Genomic DNA, 18,379 nt, shown 5'->3' with positions numbered 1-18,379 from the left:
CCACGGGCATCCCAGCCACAGTATCTCGGTCAGCAGTCTGAGGCCAACCGCAACAACCCCAAAGCACCCATCTGTCCCCCATCCCAAACCCGTCAAGTGCCTAGAGCTCCTGGTCTAGGGGTGAGGGGTGGCGGGGGAGATGCGGAAACATAAGCAGAGGGCCCACAACCCAGGTGACCCGGCGTGGCCGGGACCAGACTGTGGTCAGGAGCAGGCGGAGGCCAGCCCCCGAGGTCCAGCTCCGACCGCCCTGCCTGCCTCATTCAGTCCTGGGGCGGGCTGACCCTGGGAGCCGAGGGGTTTGGAGTCTTGCCCCGGCCCCAGGGCCCCTGCTGGTCTCCCGTGCTCCTACAGAGTTGGGGTGGGGAAGCACCGCTGCGCTGCTGCAAACAACCATCAGCTTTTTCCCGTCCTCCTCTTTATTGACTCCAAGGGGCTGCCAGAGCTATAAATAGATGTTCTTGAGCTAAAAATAGCTTTGCCAGAGGACAGCCAATGCTTCTAGCTTTTGGCCTCTTTGAGGACTCTTAAGGATGCAGGATTCAAGGACCCTACCTCCTCCCAAAGACCCGGATGAGAGGCCGGCCTAGCTTTCTCCTGCTTCCTGAAACACACATACACCACGCAAGTGTGTGTGCTGACACACGTGCACATGTGCTTATGTGTACACACGTGTGTGGTCACACACACTTGCACAGACACAGGTCTGGCTGGCGTCACTGGTTTAGGCTACCTGCCTGCTCAGAAAGGAGGAGGGTCCCCAGGATAGGCAGGTTCAACCGCGAAGAAGGGTCAGACCCCCCAGTGGAGATCTTGAGCCACATTAGCCAGAGGTCGGCGGGGCAGAGGGCACAGATCTGCTGGGGACGCTGCCCGGAGACTCCAGAGCTGAGGTTCCCAGGAAATTCAGGGAGTGGTGCCTGGCACATCACAAGCACTCAGTACAGCGGAGCCGTCGTTATGGTAACGGCTGGGCAAACTTTGGAGGGAGCCAGGGGAGTCAGGGCCAGAATGTGTCCCAGGAGACACCATGGGGATGCTCAGAGCTGCAGCGAGGCCGGAGGACGCTCGGTGGCCAGGGGGACACTGACACTGCAGCTCTGCCACCCCGGCAGGGAGGGAAGGAGGCCTGCAGGGGGCGCTGGCTCCAGGGAGAGGAGCCCGGTGGCCGGAGACGCACAGGGAGCTTCCCATCAGGCATCCCCATGCCTTTGGGCTTTGCACGTTCCATAAGGAATCTAAATAACGCCCTAAAGCTAGTTGCAGATGCTCTGTAGAGCTAGACCCCCGTTTCTGGTGAAAAGGAAGAGCTGTTGTGTGGTAGGTACATGCGTGTACTCACACGCTGCTCACGCGTGCACACACATGGAGGTCTGCAGTGGGGTGTGGAACTGCTCCCAGCAGTTATTTCTGGAGAGGGGGTTGCGGGGAGCTGAAGGCCGAAACTGAGATTCCCTTTTATATAGTTCTACGTTATTTAAATTCTCAGTAGCTTGAAACAGCAAAAAAAAAAAAAAGGCTGTTCTACATCCTACATCTGCCCCTCCCCCCTCCCCCCTGCCCCCTGAGTTTAGGGTTCTGGGTTCAGAGCCATGAGTGGGAGGCAGTCTGGCTTTCCAGGTCCCATACCCTCCACCTCCTGGCCCCAGGAAGCCCCTCCACACCACCTCCCCCCAGCCTGAAGAAAGAGGCAGCCAGACGCATGGAGAAAACACCCATTTCAGGATTTATTACAACACGTTGTTTCCAAATACAAAAGAAGGGGACAGGACAGGGAGCAGAGAGCGGCCGCGATGGGGGAGAGGGCGGAGAGGAGGGGCGGGCAGGTGGGTGGGCAGCCCAGTCCAGAGGGACCAGGAGCCGGGCGGGCGGACCTGCCACCTCTCCTCCGCTGGACTTTCCAGCAAATAATAGGAGGAGGCCAGGTCCATTCTGGGGACCCCATGCCAGGGCACTGGGCTGGCAGGAGGGGGGAGGGCCCTGGGGCCCCACTCCGCACCTCCCAGGGATTGGGTGGGACTGACCAGGGAGGGGCTCTTGCTGGGTGCCTTGTGCCCCCGCATGGGGAGAGGCGTGGGCTGGGGGGCTGAGACAGGGACTTCTCCCTTCACAACGACTCACTTCAGCCAGTGTCTCAAGAGCAAAAGCCCCCACGTGCCCCAGGCCAGAAGCCACAGGGCACCGGCAGCCCTGGAGAAGGACGGAGGGAGGGGATCGGGCCGTGGGACCTGCCCCCAGGGCTGTGGGGCTCAACCAGTGGCCCCCACCACTGTCTCCTGGACAGCACAGGCGTGGGGCGCGGAGAGGGGACCAGTGCATCCTCCACACCAACGGTCACCTCCGAAACCCAACGCAATAGACAGACAGGAGGCAGATTTACATAATCAATAATAATAATAATTAACCAATAATAATAAATACTTAAACCTCTAATCCATAGATTGCAAATACAACAATGATAGCTTATTTTCTTGGGGGAACGGGGTGGGGACAGAGGGAACAGGAACAGGACTTTTGCTCAAAGAAGGTTTGACAGGACAGGAGCTGGGGTCAAAAGAAGAACAAACAGAATAAACAGCTGGAGGGCAGCTGGGGGCAGGCAACCCCCGCCCACCTGCCTAAGCACTCAGTCCTGCCCAGGCCACCCCTCCAGCCAGGCCTTGGCCTCTCACCAAGTGACCAGCATCCACTCCTGGATGCTCCAGGACATCTGAACGTCGGGGGACACCCACTCCTGCTGCCAAAAGCCTTGGGTCCCCCTGACCCCAGATGGTGGGGGGTGAGGATAGCTGGGGCTTTTCTCCTGCCCTCACCCCCAGGCTGGCCCACCTGGGCCAAAAAGCTAACGGGGGTTGGGGACTGGCATGTCACCTCGAAGATATCAGGGAGACTTGGGAGGGGAGCGCTCCACAGGAGAGGGGTGTACGGGGTTTTCCTCCTCCGAGGGCCCTGTGGGGGCTGGCAGACATGGGGGACACCTCCAGCATCTGCTCACATGAGGGGCCTTTAGCTGGAGGGGGCTCTCCCAAGTGAAGGAAAGCCGCCACACCCCACCCCACCCCCACCCAGAGGCATGAGGTGCCTCCTCTGAGAGGCACCTCGACTGGCAGAACAAGACCCTGAATCTATCTGCCCTCCGACCAGCGGAGCCAGCACGGCTGGCCCAGCTATTTCCACTGCCCCTCAGGGGCCAAGCTCCCCCTCTGCCAGTTCCCCACTTGGCAGCTGGCACTGGGGGGGGGGAACCCCACAAGGTGGAGGAGAGGGTAGCAGCCTCCTCGGGACTGGAACTAAGGCTGGACCCAGGCTCAGACGCGAGTGGGGCTGTTCCACCTCCACCCTGCCCTGGGGACTCATGTGCCCTCACACTCAGAGCCCCCTTCTCTGCACTGCTACCCTCTTCCGGACCCCACCCTGGCCCCCCAACACCTGGCAGGCAACAGGCTGAGGGGATGGGTGGCAGGGACGCCCTTGGTGGCACTGAGACTTGGTGCCTGGAGCTGGCAGGGGGCTGTGAGCGCCTCCTCGGCACCCCCCCCCCCCGGCTCCCGGGACACCCCCTCCCATCTATGGCTTTGGTGAGGAGCCGGGAGTGGAGCAGAGAAGGGAGAGGCAGGAGAGGACGCAGCGGGAGGGCAGGGAGGCTCTGCGGCTCAGTCTGCGGCAAAGGTTTTTTATCCTTTTTTCCCCTTTTCTTATGTAAAAAGTGCACGAAAGCTCAGCAGCCTCTTTGCAATGGTCAGCAGTGTTTCCTGGGGGAGGGGGAGGGGGAACCCCAGGCCTGGCACCCCAGCTTGCAACTGAAGGTGGCCTCATATTGCTTAGAAACGTGGGTTTCAGTTTAAATACCAGACAGTAAAAATAGAGCTCCGAGGACCGCCCGCACTGTTGCCAAATCATTGCCAGAATGAACAGCTTAAATAAATAAAAAATGGAAATATTTACTTCTCGATAAAAATCGCAGTAAAACCATTTACCTTTCTTTGCATTATATATAATATATATTTATAGCGGGCCCAGCCGAGGGCAGCCAAGGGCTCGGGGCGCCGCGTCCCCGCGGAGAGGCCGCTCCGGCCGCGGTCAGGACACCTCGATGACCTCCACGCTGCCCGAGAAGCTGGCCTGCTTGCCCAGCGCGGCCAGCTCCTCGCCGCGCGCGCGCCCCTCCACCATGCCCTCCTCGAACTCCATTTGGCAGCTCCGGCGCTTAAACTGCGTCTCGGGGGCCGGCTCGTCGGGCCAGCCGGTCCTCGCGTCCCGGGCCTCGGGCCTCGCCGCATCCCGCCGCCGCAGGTCGCCGCCGCCCGCGCCCGGCCCCCCGGCCCGGCCGAAGGGTGCGAACCGCGCGCCGCCCGCGCCCTGTGCGCCCTCGGGGCTGCAGCACCACGGCCCGTCGGGGGAGGGCGTGCCCGGGGAGTCGAGCGGCGGCGCCCAGCCCCCGGGGCCTGCCGGCTGGCCAGGGCCGGGCAGCCCGGGTGCCGACAGGGCCGAGAGGCCGTGCCGCGGAGTCTGCCGGGTGGCGTCGCCGAAGTTCAGGCCGAGGCCTTGCGCCGGGGAGCGCGCCGGGGAGCCGGCTGGGGGCCGGGGCCGCCGGCGGAGCCGGGGGCGCGGGTCGGGCGCCGCGTCCGGGCTGTCGGGGCTTGGGGAGGGCAGGCCCAACGTGCCCCCGGACGGGCTGTCCAGTTTGCAGAGCTTGGGGGCCTCCCCGGGGTCCGGGGGCCCGGGGTCGTCAGGCCGCCGGCTCGGGGTGTAGGCCGACTTTATGTCCAGCGAGAAGGAGCGCTTGAGGCGGTTGGTGTCCTGGAGGCGGTCGGAGGAGAGGTGCAGGCCGCAGAGGCCCTGCTGCAGCGCGCTGGTGGCAGGGGCGGGGCCGGGGGCCTCCGCAGCCCCTGTCTGTGCAGCCTCCCTGGAGGCGGCGTTCGCAGCACTCTCTGAGGTAGGTGGTGGCGGCGGCGGCGGCAGTGGGGCGGCAGGGCCCGGCAGGGGCTCCGGGGTCCCGGGGTGGGACGCCCCGTCGCCTTGCAGGGCGGCCAGCAGCTTCAGGCTGCGCTCGTACTCCAGCAGCTGGCCCAGGAAATTGAAGTTGGGCGAGATGGACGGGCGCCGGTCCTTCACGAACCTGGGGGAGAGCCGCGGGATGCGGGCAGGGCTCCGGCCGGGCCAGGCAGCTCCCCAGGCTCGCCCCAGCCCCCAGTGCCCACTCGGGGGCACCTAGCTGCTGGGCAGACCCCAGTGGGCCAGGGCTGGGCTCAGGCCTCCTCCCCGGCCCAGAACGGTGGCTCCGCGGACGAGCAGGTGGAGGGGGCGGGGCGAGCGGGTGGAGGGGGCGGCGCTACCTGTAGGCGTCGTCCGAGGACATCCCCATGGTCTTCATGATGTAGGCGATGGCGATGGTGGCAGAGCGGGAGATGCCGGCCAGACAGTGGACGATGACTTGGCAGCTGGACAACTTGGCTTTATCTGGGGGCAGGGGTCCACGTGAGTGCTGGGGCCGCACAGCCCTTCCCTTCCCTCAGGTTTCTCCCGCCCTCTCCCGCCCCTGCCTTCCAGCCCTCCCAGGGCCTGGGTGAGAGGGTGTCGGCCACCTCACCGATGAACTCGATGGACTTGTCCAGCCAGGGCAGCAGCTTTTCACAGTAGTTGTCATTGATGGGAATGCGCAGGAAACGGCTCTCGCAGATGAAGTCGGGCTTGGGGCAGGAGTTGCTGGCGTTGAGGACGTAGCTTATTCCGTTTTGGGTCATCAGATCCTGGGAGGGTAGGGAACAGGGTGGAAGCGGGTGCAGCCAACTGAAAACTGGGATGCCCTGGAGGCAGGGCCTTGGAATCTGGTTCCTGGAGCACCCCACCCCCCCGCCTCCCCCCGGCAGAGCCTACAAGCCCCTCGCTAGGTGGAGGGGTGGGGGGCCGCTCCTGCAAGACCCGCCCACAGCCTGCTTCCCGCTCCCAGGAATTTTAAGGCTGAGCTGCCTGGGCGGTGGCTTTACCCTCTTTCCGCGTCACCATTTTTAAAACACGGGGTTCTTTCAGGGCTGGCCAGGGGCCCAGTGACATCAGCAGGCTGGCACGTAGGCTGCAGAGCCAAAGGGGCAGGGAGCCGCCTCTTTGCCCAGCCCTGCCAGGCCCCGTCCCCGCCCTGCCCTGGTCTTGCCAGGACCTCTGGGGTCCTGTGAAACCACAGGCAGGCTCACACCCGGGCGTATCTACCCCTCACATCCACGGTCAGCTCCCCCACCCCCGCACCCCCCCTCCCCACCCCAGACCAGCCCAGGAGAGGCTCCGGCTCCGGCTGCACACACACCTTGTTCAGGACATCCTTCTGAGAGCCCAGGTAGAGGTGAGGCAGGATGCGGGTCAAGCCCACGCTGGGCACAGGGAGGCAGGGCTGGGAGAGGCTCATGGGAAGCAGGGTAGCAGGCTTGCCCTCGCAGAGGCCGGGGAAGCAGGAGGAGAAGGTGGCAAAGCCCCCTGTGGGCGGATGGATGAGACGCATGTCAGGGGTGGGCCGGCTGGGGAAGGAGAGCGGCTGCCCAGCCTCCCCCTGCACAGACCCCAGCCCAGTCTGCCAGCAAGCCCCCGGCTGGAGCACCTGGTCTCCGTGCTGGTCCTGGAGGGCTCCAGGCTGTCCCGCTCCCATCACCCATCCCTAAGCCCACATCCCTCCTCATGCCAGTCAGGGGCTGGCCTCCCTCAGGACGCCGCTGTGATGCCCATAAAAGTGGAGGCCGTACAAATGACCAGTCAGCATGCAGCACAAGCAGCACCCACGCACAGGCAGGTTCAGAGGCCACAGGGGTCTTCACGCTGTGGCGTGGGGCCAGGCTGGGCCTGCCCGCCTCTCCCCCAGGGCTGATGCAATCCCTCCAGTTGGCTGGGAGCCCTGGGCCAGGCTTGGATGCCAGGACAGAGAGGCAAGGGCTTCTGAGGGCCACTCCCCCCCTGCCCTGGGCATGACATCACTCTCTGGAGCTGGCACAGCACACAGGGTCATGTGCGCTCGGGTTACGGCTCCATTCCACCCAGCAGGGGACGACGGAGGAGCAGAGGCTGGGCTGAGAAAGGAGCGCTGGGGACTGGGGCACGCAGGCCGCACGCTGTACACGTGGCCGGCGTGTGTCCTGCCTCCTTGCCCGCGCGTGTACATTGGACTGCACGTGGGCAGAAGGAGCCCCTCCGCTGGTCAGGAAGGGGCTGAGGGGGACCCACGGGCACACATCGGACTCAGCGAGTGACCTCGGGCTTCGGTGTCCTGGTCCTGCCTGCCCCAGACACTGTGCTGAGGTTCATGGAAGTGGATAAGCAAACAGCCAGGCCACGGCCGACCTGTCCCCAGGAGGCGGCAGAGGGGCGAGGCAGGCGCCCGCAGACACAGTTGGGGCCAGACCTGGCTGATTCCTGAAGACAGAGATGCCTGGCGACCTCGCTCTTCACCTAGACCCAGCTCAGATAAACCAGAGTGCCTGCCTGGTGCACTCCCGGGGCCCCTAACCAAGGCTGGACTTTGGGGGACCACCACCTCCAGGCTAGGGGCATGGAGGTATAAGCCTTGGAGGGGAGCCTGCTGGCTGCACGGGGAGAAGCAGGTGACAGAGGCACCGGCACTGCTGCTCAGGTCCCGAGGGGAGGCCGGGCCGGGCCCCAGCTCACTGTGCAGAGCCAGGGACCCCCGTGGGGGAGGCGCGGGACCTGCACCATCTCTCAGAAGACCCTTCTCTGCCAGTCCCTTTCCTCTGCTCTCTCAGCAGCAAAGACAGGCAAGTGTGTGGGGTGGTGAATTCCACCAGGAACCCCCTCTTCCTAAGGAGAGCCTCTAGGAGGGGCAGAGATCTGCCAGCCTTTGCTGCAATTCCTGGAACCCCCAAGAACGCCCTCTAGGCCGAGTCAGGCAGCTTAGAGTGCTCCCTATAGCCTCCCGTCCTCCCATGATTTCGGGACACCCCAGGGCCTAGGAATGGGTGACATGGGAGGGGCAGCATCTGTGCCAGCAGCCCTGGACCGTCTGTCCCCCACTCCCCCCAGGTGCAGCCCTCTCAGGACCTGGGGAGGTGCCCAGACCTCCCAGGGCTCTCCAGGGCACCCTCCTTCGGTAGGGTAGCCCCCCCTCCCCAACCATGCCTTGCAGGTCAGGGAAAAACGCGCGTTCCGGGAGGCACTCCTGGCCCCACCCACCTCTGTCACTGCGCGCTCCAGTGCGGATGCGGCTCGGCCTGGATTTGGGGGCGCGCCCCGGAGCCCCCGCTGCCCGCCGCAGTCCCTGCCCGCCGCAGTCCCGGGCTGGGGCGGCACCCGCCCTCCGCGCAGGGGCCGCAAGCGCTGGAGTCCTCTCCGGCCGGGTCGAGAGGTGGCGCGCAGGGGCTGGGCGGCCCGCGGCGACCACACCGGCCCGCATTCCGCGCACCCCTTAAAGCGCCAGGCGCGCGTCCCCATGCCCGCCGGGAGTCATGGCCAGTAGCCGTGCGGGAGAGGCGCGGCGTGGTCTGGGCACCGGCTCGGGACCCCGGCGCGGCCCGCTTCCACCGCTCGCTCCGCAAAGCGCCCCGCCCTGGAGTTCCCTTCTCCCTGGCTGTGCCTCGCGTCTCCCTGGCGCCCCTCCGCCCACCCACGGAGGGGTCTGTCCTTCCCGCGGGCGTCTGCCCAGCCCGCTCCGTGTGCCTAGCTCGCTGGGCCGACGGCCTACCTCTAACCCTTCGGCCTGCCCTTCTCCAGGGTTCGGGTGGGCGCTGCCCCAAGCCTGTCCCTCCTCAGGGTCATGACTGCTCCCTGGCTTGCTCCTCATAGAAACGGGGGAAACCCTCTAACCCTGGGGTGGGGCACCGCCAGCTCGCAGGGGACTTCCCACCCAGCTCACCCGGGACTGACCAGCATGGGCCCTGGGCAGCCCAGGGGGAAGTGGGGCGCTGCTCCGGGACCCTCTTCTCAAACGTCTGGGAGGGCCTCTGGTGTCATATGTAGCAAGGGCACACACGCGCGTGTGTGCACACACACAGGGGCTCCCGGGGGACTGCGGGCAGACCAGGACACCTGTGACACCCCCCTCCGCTCGGCCCACACAGCCCCAGGGCATATCAGCTGTGTCAGCTCTGCAGCTCTGTGGCTTCTGGCTCCCAGAGCTCACACATGCACGCACACACACCCCCCCCCCCCCCATCCACACATGGAGAGCACAGCACACGCTCACAGGACCCGTTCTCTGAGGGGTCTGCCCGGAGCCCCGGCCCCTGGCAGCTGCTGGAGCAGTCTGCAGCCCCTCTCCTCACAGGAGGGCTGGCCTGGTGCCCCCAACGCCCGTCATGCTCAGGAGGTGCTCAGGGCAGGTGTCAGAATGAAGAGCAGCACCCTAGCAGCTGTGTGATGGTGGGGGTGATGCCGGTGTGGGCCCTCCCCCCACCCTCTCCTGCTGTAGCGCAGGGCACCCAGGCAGGGAGGTCGCACATCCTGGGGGACAGGCCCTGGGCCACCTGGGGAGGGGGCTGGCCAGTCTGATCTGGGGGAATGTAAGCCCCATGGGGACCTCCCCCTGGGCAGATAGCAGTGGTGATCAAATAGGCAGTTGCTAGGCTCCCTGTGCCAGCTGGAGCATTCAGAGGACCCCCCAGTGGGGGATCAGTTCCTGCTCAGACTAGGGTTTCCCCAGGGTGGGGCCTATGCCTCCTCCCTCAGACTGTATGCGTGTGTGTGTGTGTGTGTGTGTGCGCGCGTACCTGTGTGGGTGGGGGGTAGCTTCCAAGGTACACCAGGTCTTTGCCTAGATCCCCCCTATTTCCCCTGCCTCAGGCCTGTGTTGGGGTTTCCCGCTGTCCATGTCTCACCTGCTGGTGGTGGGCCTGGGCCCTCGCTGGAGGTGGGACCTGAAGTGTGGGGGCCCGGGGGAGGGGGTCGGAGGAGTCCCTGAGAACTCAGAGCTCCCTAGCTTCGTCTCCACTGGGTCCCCACCGCCCCAGCAGACGCTGGGCCCTGGGCTTAGAGAGGAGAGCAGAGGCCGATCCGGAACGTGACCCTTTGGACGTGCCCACCCCTGCCCCCGCCCCCGCCCTGCCGCCAGCAGGGGAGAGAGGCCTCGGGAAGGCACCTGTAAGGATGGCCACGCTGTCGAAGCAGCCGTCAAGCTTGCTGAGCAGGATGGACAGGAAGCTGTCTGCGGCCAGCACGCTGGCGTCCCGGGTGCTCTGGTCGTAGACCACCACGTCCTGAGGCTCCGCGGCCTCCATCTGGGCAGAGGGCAGAGGTCAGGGGGGCCAGGTGCCCGCCAGTCGCCGCATCCCCTGCCGCCTCCACTGCTGCTGGTCAGGCGGTGGAAAGGGAGGGCCTGTCCCTGTGGTGCCTTGAAGGCAGGGAGGGCAGGCGCCCAGCCACGGTGTACACCTGGACAGCTGTGACTGTGCAGCCACAGGGCAGCCCCCCGGAGCAGGGAGGGTCGGGGGACACAGCCCCCTGAGGCAGCCACGCTCCCACATACAGTTAACAAGACACTGGGGGCCCAGCCCCTGTGGAGGAGACGCGGGGCAGGCGTGAGTTCCCAGGAGGCGCATGCGGGCGCCCTGACCTCCGGGGCACAGGGAGGCCTGGCTGGCTCCCAGGGAGGCCAAGGGCCCCAGGAGGCACACATTGGGGATTCTGAAGGCTGGGTGGGGGGACCTCTGGGTCTGGGGTCTCCTTCTGTCCCTGGCCAGTGATGGGGCCTCTGGAGGCTGCAGCAGGCCCTCCTTGCCCCCAGCCATCCCAGTGGAAGCAGTGGGAAGCTGGGGCCCACCGGCCCTCCCCTCTCCGCTGCCAGCTGGGGGCCCAGATGTGAGCCGCTGGGCTCGGAGCAGCTGGTAGCCCGCCCCCAACACGCTCAGCCCTTAAGCCCGCTGAGCTGCCAGCCCTGGGCCGATGATGTCACCGACAGCCAATGGGAGAGCATTCTGGCCCAGCACTTGCTGGGGGTTATTCATCACCGGATTCCCCTCACTGGAGGCCGCAGGGGACTCCCGTCTGGCTCCTCTCACATCCCAGCTCTGCCCCAAGCAGGGCCAGTGACCAAGACCCCTCCCTGAGCCTCTGGGCCGCCTGGGGAGCCAAACCTCCCCCACGCGGGCTTCGCAGGTCACAGTCCAGTGTGGGCTCGATGCCCCTGGGCAACAGAGACAACTGTTGCCTGAGGTGACCAGCGACGGTCTTGCAGGCCTCGGAGAGAGCTCCTGGTCCTCAGGATCCGGGGGAGAGACCGGGGCTGGATGCCCCTGTGCCTGTGTGAGCCCCCAGCCGCCCGTCTGGTCCTCTTCTGAGTCCTCAGGGTGGTCAGAGAGGCCTAGCCGCCCTCCTCGCTGCCCGTCTGTCTCCCGTGTCCCCCCCGGCTCCATCCACAGCCCGGGCACAGCCACACCACGTGGCTGGGCCCTGCATGGAGGCCTCTGTGTGGGGCTGAGTGGGGACCCGGGCAGGGTCAGTGGCTCTGTGGGGAGGGCAGGAAGCTGGTAGGAGGGTGTTGAGTCTGTCGGCGGAGGGTCACCCTGGGGAGGAGCGCTCTTGTAGTCCTAAGGTGGACAGGGGCGCTGCCTGCCAATGGCTTGGAATCTGACCCCGAGGAGCACAGAGCAGCTTCAAGGGCAGAAAAAGGGAAGGCTGCCCCAGCCCTGGCTCCCGGAGGAGCCAGAGAGACGGGCGGGCTGCATACCTGGCTGCGGGCGGCAGGCTGGATCAGCTCAGCAATGGTCACTTTGCCCTGCTGTAGCCGCCGCTTCACCAGCTTGGAGCAGCAGATGTTGACGGAGCTGAGTACGTGCCAGCTGTTGTACTCCACGAAGGAGCGGCTGTCGATGACCAGCGGGCCCCCGGGCCCGCCCCGCAGCAGGCTGGCCAGCCTCTTGGCATCCATCACCTTCCGTGGGAGCCGGTCCCCGGCCATGGCGCGGCAGTGGGCAGTGGGGAGGGGCGACCCCGGGAGTGGGCAGGGGCAGCTCCAACGGCCTGGACGTGGCCTAGGGTTTGGAGTGCCCAGGCATGGCGCCAGACCTGCGGGGAGAGGCGGACGGTCAGTGGTCCCGCAGGCCCCTGGGCCTCGGACGGGCTGGCAAGGGGACTGGTCCAAGGGCAGCGTGTCTGGGGCTGACACATGCCAGTGGGGAGGGTTCTCGCTCCCTCTGGCTCCTTCATGGAGGTTGGGCTCCCTAAGCCTGCGGCTTTCCCGCTGGGGTCTGTGACCCTGGGAAGGGTGCTCGGGAGGGGCTGGTCCCGTCCTGAGCCCTCCAGGTCAGAGCGCCAGCCTCTCAGCAGGACATAGCAAGGCGAGTGGGGGCCACAGAAGGCAGGGCAGCAGGACTCAGGCAGGATGAGGCCCGAGGGTCCCTCCCCCAGGCCAGGCCCCCCGGACGCTCACCCCTCCCAGGGCGCCCCCTTCTGCCCCTGCGTTGCCTGTCCTGTCTTGGGGATGCAGGTCTCTCCCCGCCCCCCACTTTCTGGATGGCGTGGCCCGCTGGCTCCATAAGCCGATCATCTGGATGGGGTGGAGGGTAGGGCACCGACTGGGCCGGGAGCTCTGCGTCCCAGTTCTGCAGGCCAGGGTTCAGGCACACAGGGGGCCAGCCTCCTCCTCCTTCTTCAGGGCTGGGTCACACACTTACGAAATGGGGGAGACACTATGATGGGGCACCGCAGACTCATCAGTGCCCTGGGGTTGAGGAGGCCCCTTTGGGGGCCTGGTGGGTACAAGGACTGTGGTGCGGTGGAGGGCACCCAAGGATAGTGGTCAGCGGTGAGTGTGCGTGACTGTGTAGGACCCTCGGGCTCAGGGGTGACTGGAGGGAGTAGGAGGTGGGTGGGACGTGAGGCTCTGGAGTCTGGGCGGAAGCCCCCTCTGACTTGGTGCCAAGCCTCTGCCACCACTGGCCCACCTGCCAAGACGGGCCTTTCTCAACGCCCCCCCTCCCAGGCCTCACAGTACCCAGGGAGGCATGCATCTTCAGGATGACGAGTACTCGAAAGCTGGGGAAACTGAGGCTCGGGGGAGGGGTGGGATTAACCCAAGGTCGCATCAAGGACACTGGACAGAAAGGGGCCCACGGCCGCCCTGATCACCCGGGGTCTCTCCTCTGCCAGCTTGGGGGGTGGGGAGGCTGAGAGACGGACTCCCCCACAGGGCCAGCGAGGGAACTCCCTCGGTAAGCCCCTCGCCGGCAGCCACAGAGGGTGCTGGGGTGCGGCACTTGGAGACACGCCTCGCCTTTCAGTCAGCACTGACAACCCTGGGGACGGTGGCCACTGTCTCTGCGCCAGCCCTTGGGATGAGCTCCCAGGCTCGTGGGGGGTGCCAGGGGTGCCAGAGGAGTAGGTACAAGGCAGGCGGGGACTGGCCCGCCTGGCATGGGCAGCCCAGGGCTGGGCCACTGGAGCTGGTGCCAAGGGAGGCCCTGGACAGTGCTGGGGCCTCGAGGTCCTGCTCACAGATGCTGCTCCTCAGGCGCTTGGGCGCCTTGATGGTGGGGACAGGGCCTGGGGTGCAGACGGGGCCCTGCCCTCCTGAGGGCCACGGCAAGACAGTGGTTCTGCCTGCTGAGGGGCCCGACCTGCTCTGAGGCCTCTGCCCGCGTGCCCAGGGGACCCCAACTTGACTCCTGGTCGAGCGGTTTTGAGAGGTTTTTCCAAGTTCTTGCCTGACTCCCTTTAAGGCTGGGACAGGCCCCGCCTCCAGGCCCCCCTGACGCACCTGGGCAGAGCCTCCCACCATGGGGTGTGGGACCTGCATCCAGTCCAGAGGCCCAGGACCCCGACAAGGAGACCGTGGGGTGGGGACACCACGGGCAGAGCCTCCTCCCACGGGGGGAGGTGGGGCGGGGGAGGCCCCTGCGGCAGTCCTTACACTGCCAGAGCGGCGTGAAGGGGTGCTCACTGCACGGAGGGGAAAGGAGGCTGGCGGAGGGGCAGGGAGGTGAGGCCGGAGACCCGCGGAGGAGAGGGGGCAGGGGCTGGAGGGGTGGACGGCTGGCCTGTGGGCCCACCTGGTACCTGGTCCCCAGCCCCGGCTCCTGAGGAGTCTCTGGCTTGGCCCTATTAACCACTGTAATATTGTTATTTGCAGCTGAGGGGGACTCATTAGCAAGTTGGCACCTCCGTTGTTGCCATGGCAACAGCAGGGGTGCCAGGCAACCGCTGCTCCTGCGGCAGCAGGCGGAGCTGCAGAGCCAGGTCCGCTCCTCGCCCGCTCCCCGAGCCCGCCCTCAGGTGCCCAGCAGCTGGGTGGGACCAATTCAGCCAGGCCCGCCCGCCCCTGCACGCCCCACCAGGTCCTAACCCTCCAGTCACCTCCCACATGCACAGGCTCACTCTCCCATCCTGGGGAGCCCTGCCCTTCCTGGGCGGGACCCCCTGCATTGTGCTGGCCCCCAGGCCCTCCTTGGGCAGACCCCTCACTTCCCCAGCTGCGACAGTCAGAGCAGGGCGCAGAGCTGGGCAGAGCAGGGTGGGGTGGAGATGCTGCAATAGGCCAGGTGGGCGCAGAGAAAATGGATGTGTAGGGGCTTGGGCCTCCCGGCTTTTAAGGACCCCCTGCAGGCTCAGCTGAGACCCTCCCCCGGGGAGGGAGAACCCAGAGCCTAGGTCAGCTGGGAGCCTGGGTCAGCCCCACCAGAGGGCAGCAGCCGAGGAGACAGGGTCCCAGGCCAGAAGCAGGAGGAGCCCCGCCCCTCCCTGCCTGCTGCTGGGCCAGGCCTGGGAGGCCACAGGCACCGCCTCCCTGCTTTCCTGGGGTCCACGGCGCCGCCTGGCCCTCATGTGAAATACAGGCTGGACACAGCCCTTTGCCACTGGCCACGCTCATGGCACGTACTTACCCGGTTCCCACAATCCATCCCAGCCCTGTGTGCCGTGATTCACACGACAGTGCGTGTGTGCACGTTCACGTGGTCACTGCACGCATGTGTCCTCACCTTCTGCACGCGAGTGCCAGAGATTCCAGCATGCCCCAGCCCCAGATGCAGCCACAGCCTCTCCTCACCGGCTCCCATGGCCTCCAAGAGGGACATCCGTGTCCCTCAGCACGTGTACAACCAGAAAACTCCCAGCTAGGGGCATCCTCACCACGGCACCTTGTGCTCAGCGTCGGGGGACGCGGGAATCCCAGGACAGGCAGATAGAGACCCTGGCCACCACTCAGCATGGCTCCGGCCTGGCAGAGCCAGGTCACCAAGGTAGGCCTCAGGCAGAGCTGACGGCGGACAGACCCCCGGTGCTGGGTTTCTGGCTCACTCTGACCCTGGGGCAGGCTTGGAGGCAGAAACTGCTACCCTCTGGAAGCCAGGAGAGAGGCTGGCAGGGGTGGCCTCTCACAGGCAGGGGCCCACGTGCTCACCAGGTTGGCTCTCTGCACCGCCCCCCAGCTCTCTGAGATGACTGGCACAGGACCCAAGCTGCGTCCACTCTGTCCTGGCTGCTCTTGGCAAGGCCAGGCAGAGCCAGCCTGACCTGGGGAGGCTATGGACTTGGGAGACAGTGGGGTGGGGCTCTACCCTCAGTGCCCAGGAGTTAGGGGCTGAACTGGGACTGGAGGGCTTGGCACAAGGGTCCTCAGGGAGGCAGGCTCAGGACGCACCAGTCTCGGCTTCCTCTGCTCCTGCCTAGCTGGTTTTATCCCCGCTGATCAACAGGACTTCTACTGGGCACCCCTCCCCCATGCTAACTGCCGGGGCCAGAGCCCACCAGTCACCGTCTGAGGTTCAGGCAGAGGGGGCCTCAGCCTGTGCAGTCTGACAGTCTCAGCCTGAGCCTCATCACTGTTGCTGTGGGCTCGCCCCTTCCTCTCCTCTCCTTGGGAGCTGCACATCTAGGAGACAGGCAGACAACCTCCGCTTCCTCCACCCCTCCTCTAGGCAGGAGACTACGGGCCCCCCACCCCCCACCCCAAGCTCTCTGATTGCAGCTTCTGGGCCTCAAGGTCAGCCTCAGCCTAGAGGAGAGGTGATGCTGGGAAGGGTCCTGGTGCGGAAAGGGGCTTCAAACATCTTTCTGCATCTCTGTACCTGGAACCTGCCCTTTCCAGAGGCAGCCTCTGGGATCCAGGAAGCTTCCGGAGGGCAGCAGGGGACTAGAACCTGCCTAGCAACTCCCCCAGGGCCCTAGGCTGACTACAGCAGGAGGTATTTCAGTTAGACTTCAGGACGAACTCCCAGTCCCTGGTCACATGACCTGGCCATCTTTGGCGAATGCTTATCAACCATCTGAGGAGCAAATGCCAGGGACACCTGCCATCTTGGGGCAGGACAGGGGTGCTGGATGCTACCTGCGTTTCCTGGGCTGCTGTGGGAGCAAGAAGGACTCGGGGAGACGCTGGGAACGGACAGTCTCTCAGACCTCCACAGACCCCCAGGAGCAGAGGGCACAAGGCAGGAAGAACCCCCTCCCCTTCACCAAGCTGCGCAAGAAAACTGCAGACCGCACACTCCACCCGCCGCCTTTCTCCCCCATCCTACGGAGGCCGCCCACCCCCACCCCATCACTGAGAGCCCAGGCCCCAACGCTCCCCCTTGCAAAGTCAGTACATTTTTTGCAGCAGGAAATTAGAAGGTAAATTCTCCCAGAAGGGATGACCTCGTGCAGACTGGGCCCATTTCTGCCCCTTCCCCTCCAGGCCAGACTATTACATACCCTTCACCCCAAGGTGGGTGCACAGGCTGAAGGAGGCTGGTTGCACTCAGCCTGGCAGTGCCAGCCCCTCCCCCAGCACCCGCCGCGTCTGCAGCAGGCTGGCGGCTGGCCTTTATTCCGCAGAGGCCAGCTGAGCTCCCTGAGGTGGGGGTGCCCATCGCAGCGTGGCGAGACAGGGGAGAAGGCCAGACACGGAGCGAACCTCTCCTGAGGCTGCCACCCGCCAAACGCCCTGAGCTCCAACGGCCCAGGCCGCCGCATCTCCGCGCCCGGCCCTGCAAAGGCCCATCCTCTCCAATCCTGGTCCCTGTGGTGGGGGTGCTTTTCGGGGGGGGCACATGGGGCTCAGATAGATCCACGCTCGATCTTAATGGTCGTCCTCGTCCTTAATTCATGCCCCTCCCCCACCAAAATAAGAAAGAATCGCGCGTAGAAAGGCGGCGAAGCGGTGGCCGGGTGTGTGCCGGGCCGGGGTCCGCGGGGCGCCGCGGGAGGCGGGGGAAGGACTTCTCGGTCGGGTCCGCGGCGCTCCTGAGGGCCGGTGGGGGCCGCTCATCTCCAGGCCATCTCCTCTTCCCCGTGCCCGCCCCGTGCAACCCCCCGAGCGCTCCCGATGCAGCGCCCACCCGGCCGAGCCGGGCGCTCGGGCCGCGCGCCGGTGATCCCCTAGCCCCTCGGCGCCCCGCGCGTACCCCCAGGCCCTCGGCGCCCCGCGCGTACCCCCAGCACCCCGGCGCCTCGCGCGTCGCCCCCAGGCCCCCGGCGCTCCGCGCGCCCCCCCTCAGCCCCGCCTGCGCCCCGCACGAACCACCACCCCCCCGGCCCCGCCGGCGCCCCGCGCGTCCCCCAGCCCCACCGGCGCCCCGCTCACCTCGCTCTCGCTCGCCTCAGGCCGGCACCCGGGACCTGCGCTGCGCTCAGCGTGCCCGCTCCGCCGCGCAGCCCATGGGCCCGGCGGGGGCCCGCGCAGCCGGGGCCGGGGGAGCGCGCGGGTCGCCGCCGTCGCCGCCGCCGCGGGGAGCGCTCGCACGGGCCCGAGCGCGCGCACTGCGGGCGGGCACGCGCGCATCCCACCCCGCGGCTCGGCGGGCGCGGCCGGGGCTGCTCCGGCTCGGGCTCGGGCTCGGGGTCCGGCGTCCGGCGGGGCGGGGGGCGGGGGCCGCGGAGCCGGCTTGGCCGCCGCGCTCGGCCGCGAGTGACAGGCCCGGGGCGGAGGGCGGGGCCGCCGGCGGGGATGAGGTCATGCCAAGCGAAAAAAGCCCCTGACGTCACCTGCAGCCAATCAGCGCACGCGGCTCGGGGGCAGGTGACGTCAGCCAGCGCCCCGGCTCCGGGTGCAGATTAGAGGCGGCGGCCGTGGGGGGCGGGGGCCGGCCTCCGCGCCGTCGCCGGGCACCCTCTGCCCTCCCCTCTCGCCCCGGCCCCGGATCTTAAAGGGGCCGCGCGGCCTCCGATCCCGCGCCTGGAACCCCACCTCCAGGAAGCCCTCCGGGCCCCAGCGCTCCGCCCCACCCGGAGACCGCCCCCTAGTCTCATCTTACAGACGCGGAGGGTCCAGTCGTCCGGGTCCCGAGCGCGAGCGTCCTCTCTCCACCGGCCTGGCAGGAGCTGCCCCCCACCCCACCCCACCCCCGGCAGTCTTTGTTCGTGCGGGGCCTGCCGCGGGCGGCTTCTCTAGCCCGGGGCGGGCACGAGCGCACCCCGCGAGCCCGGCCCAGGCGGCGCTTTACCTTAGGCATCCGCGCGTCCCCTCTCCACGAGC

The 18,379-nt window shown here is 66.6% G+C and overlaps 1 protein-coding gene across 1 annotated transcript; it reads right to left on the bottom strand.

Moving 5' to 3' along the window:
- Window positions 1-1,705: 1,705 nt before the first annotated feature.
- DUSP8 (dual specificity phosphatase 8) lies at window positions 1,706-17,600 on the bottom strand. The gene is made up of 7 exons (XM_061407425.1): window positions 17,489-17,600; window positions 11,657-11,994; window positions 10,070-10,208; window positions 6,302-6,468; window positions 5,591-5,750; window positions 5,337-5,460; window positions 1,706-5,119 (listed from the first exon to the last, which is right to left on the bottom strand). The coding sequence occupies exons 2-7, from the start codon at window positions 11,885-11,887 to the stop codon at window positions 4,081-4,083; spliced, it is 1,860 nt and encodes a 619-aa protein (XP_061263409.1). The 5' UTR covers window positions 11,888-11,994; window positions 17,489-17,600; the 3' UTR covers window positions 1,706-4,080.
- Window positions 17,601-18,379: the final 779 nt, after the last annotated feature.

Source organism: Bos javanicus, chromosome 29, assembly GCF_032452875.1.
Source record: "Bos javanicus breed banteng chromosome 29, ARS-OSU_banteng_1.0, whole genome shotgun sequence".
Taxonomy (NCBI): domain Eukaryota; kingdom Metazoa; phylum Chordata; class Mammalia; order Artiodactyla; family Bovidae; genus Bos; species Bos javanicus.
Note: the sequence above shows the minus strand (reverse complement) of the source record. Positions and strands in the feature narration are given on the sequence as shown.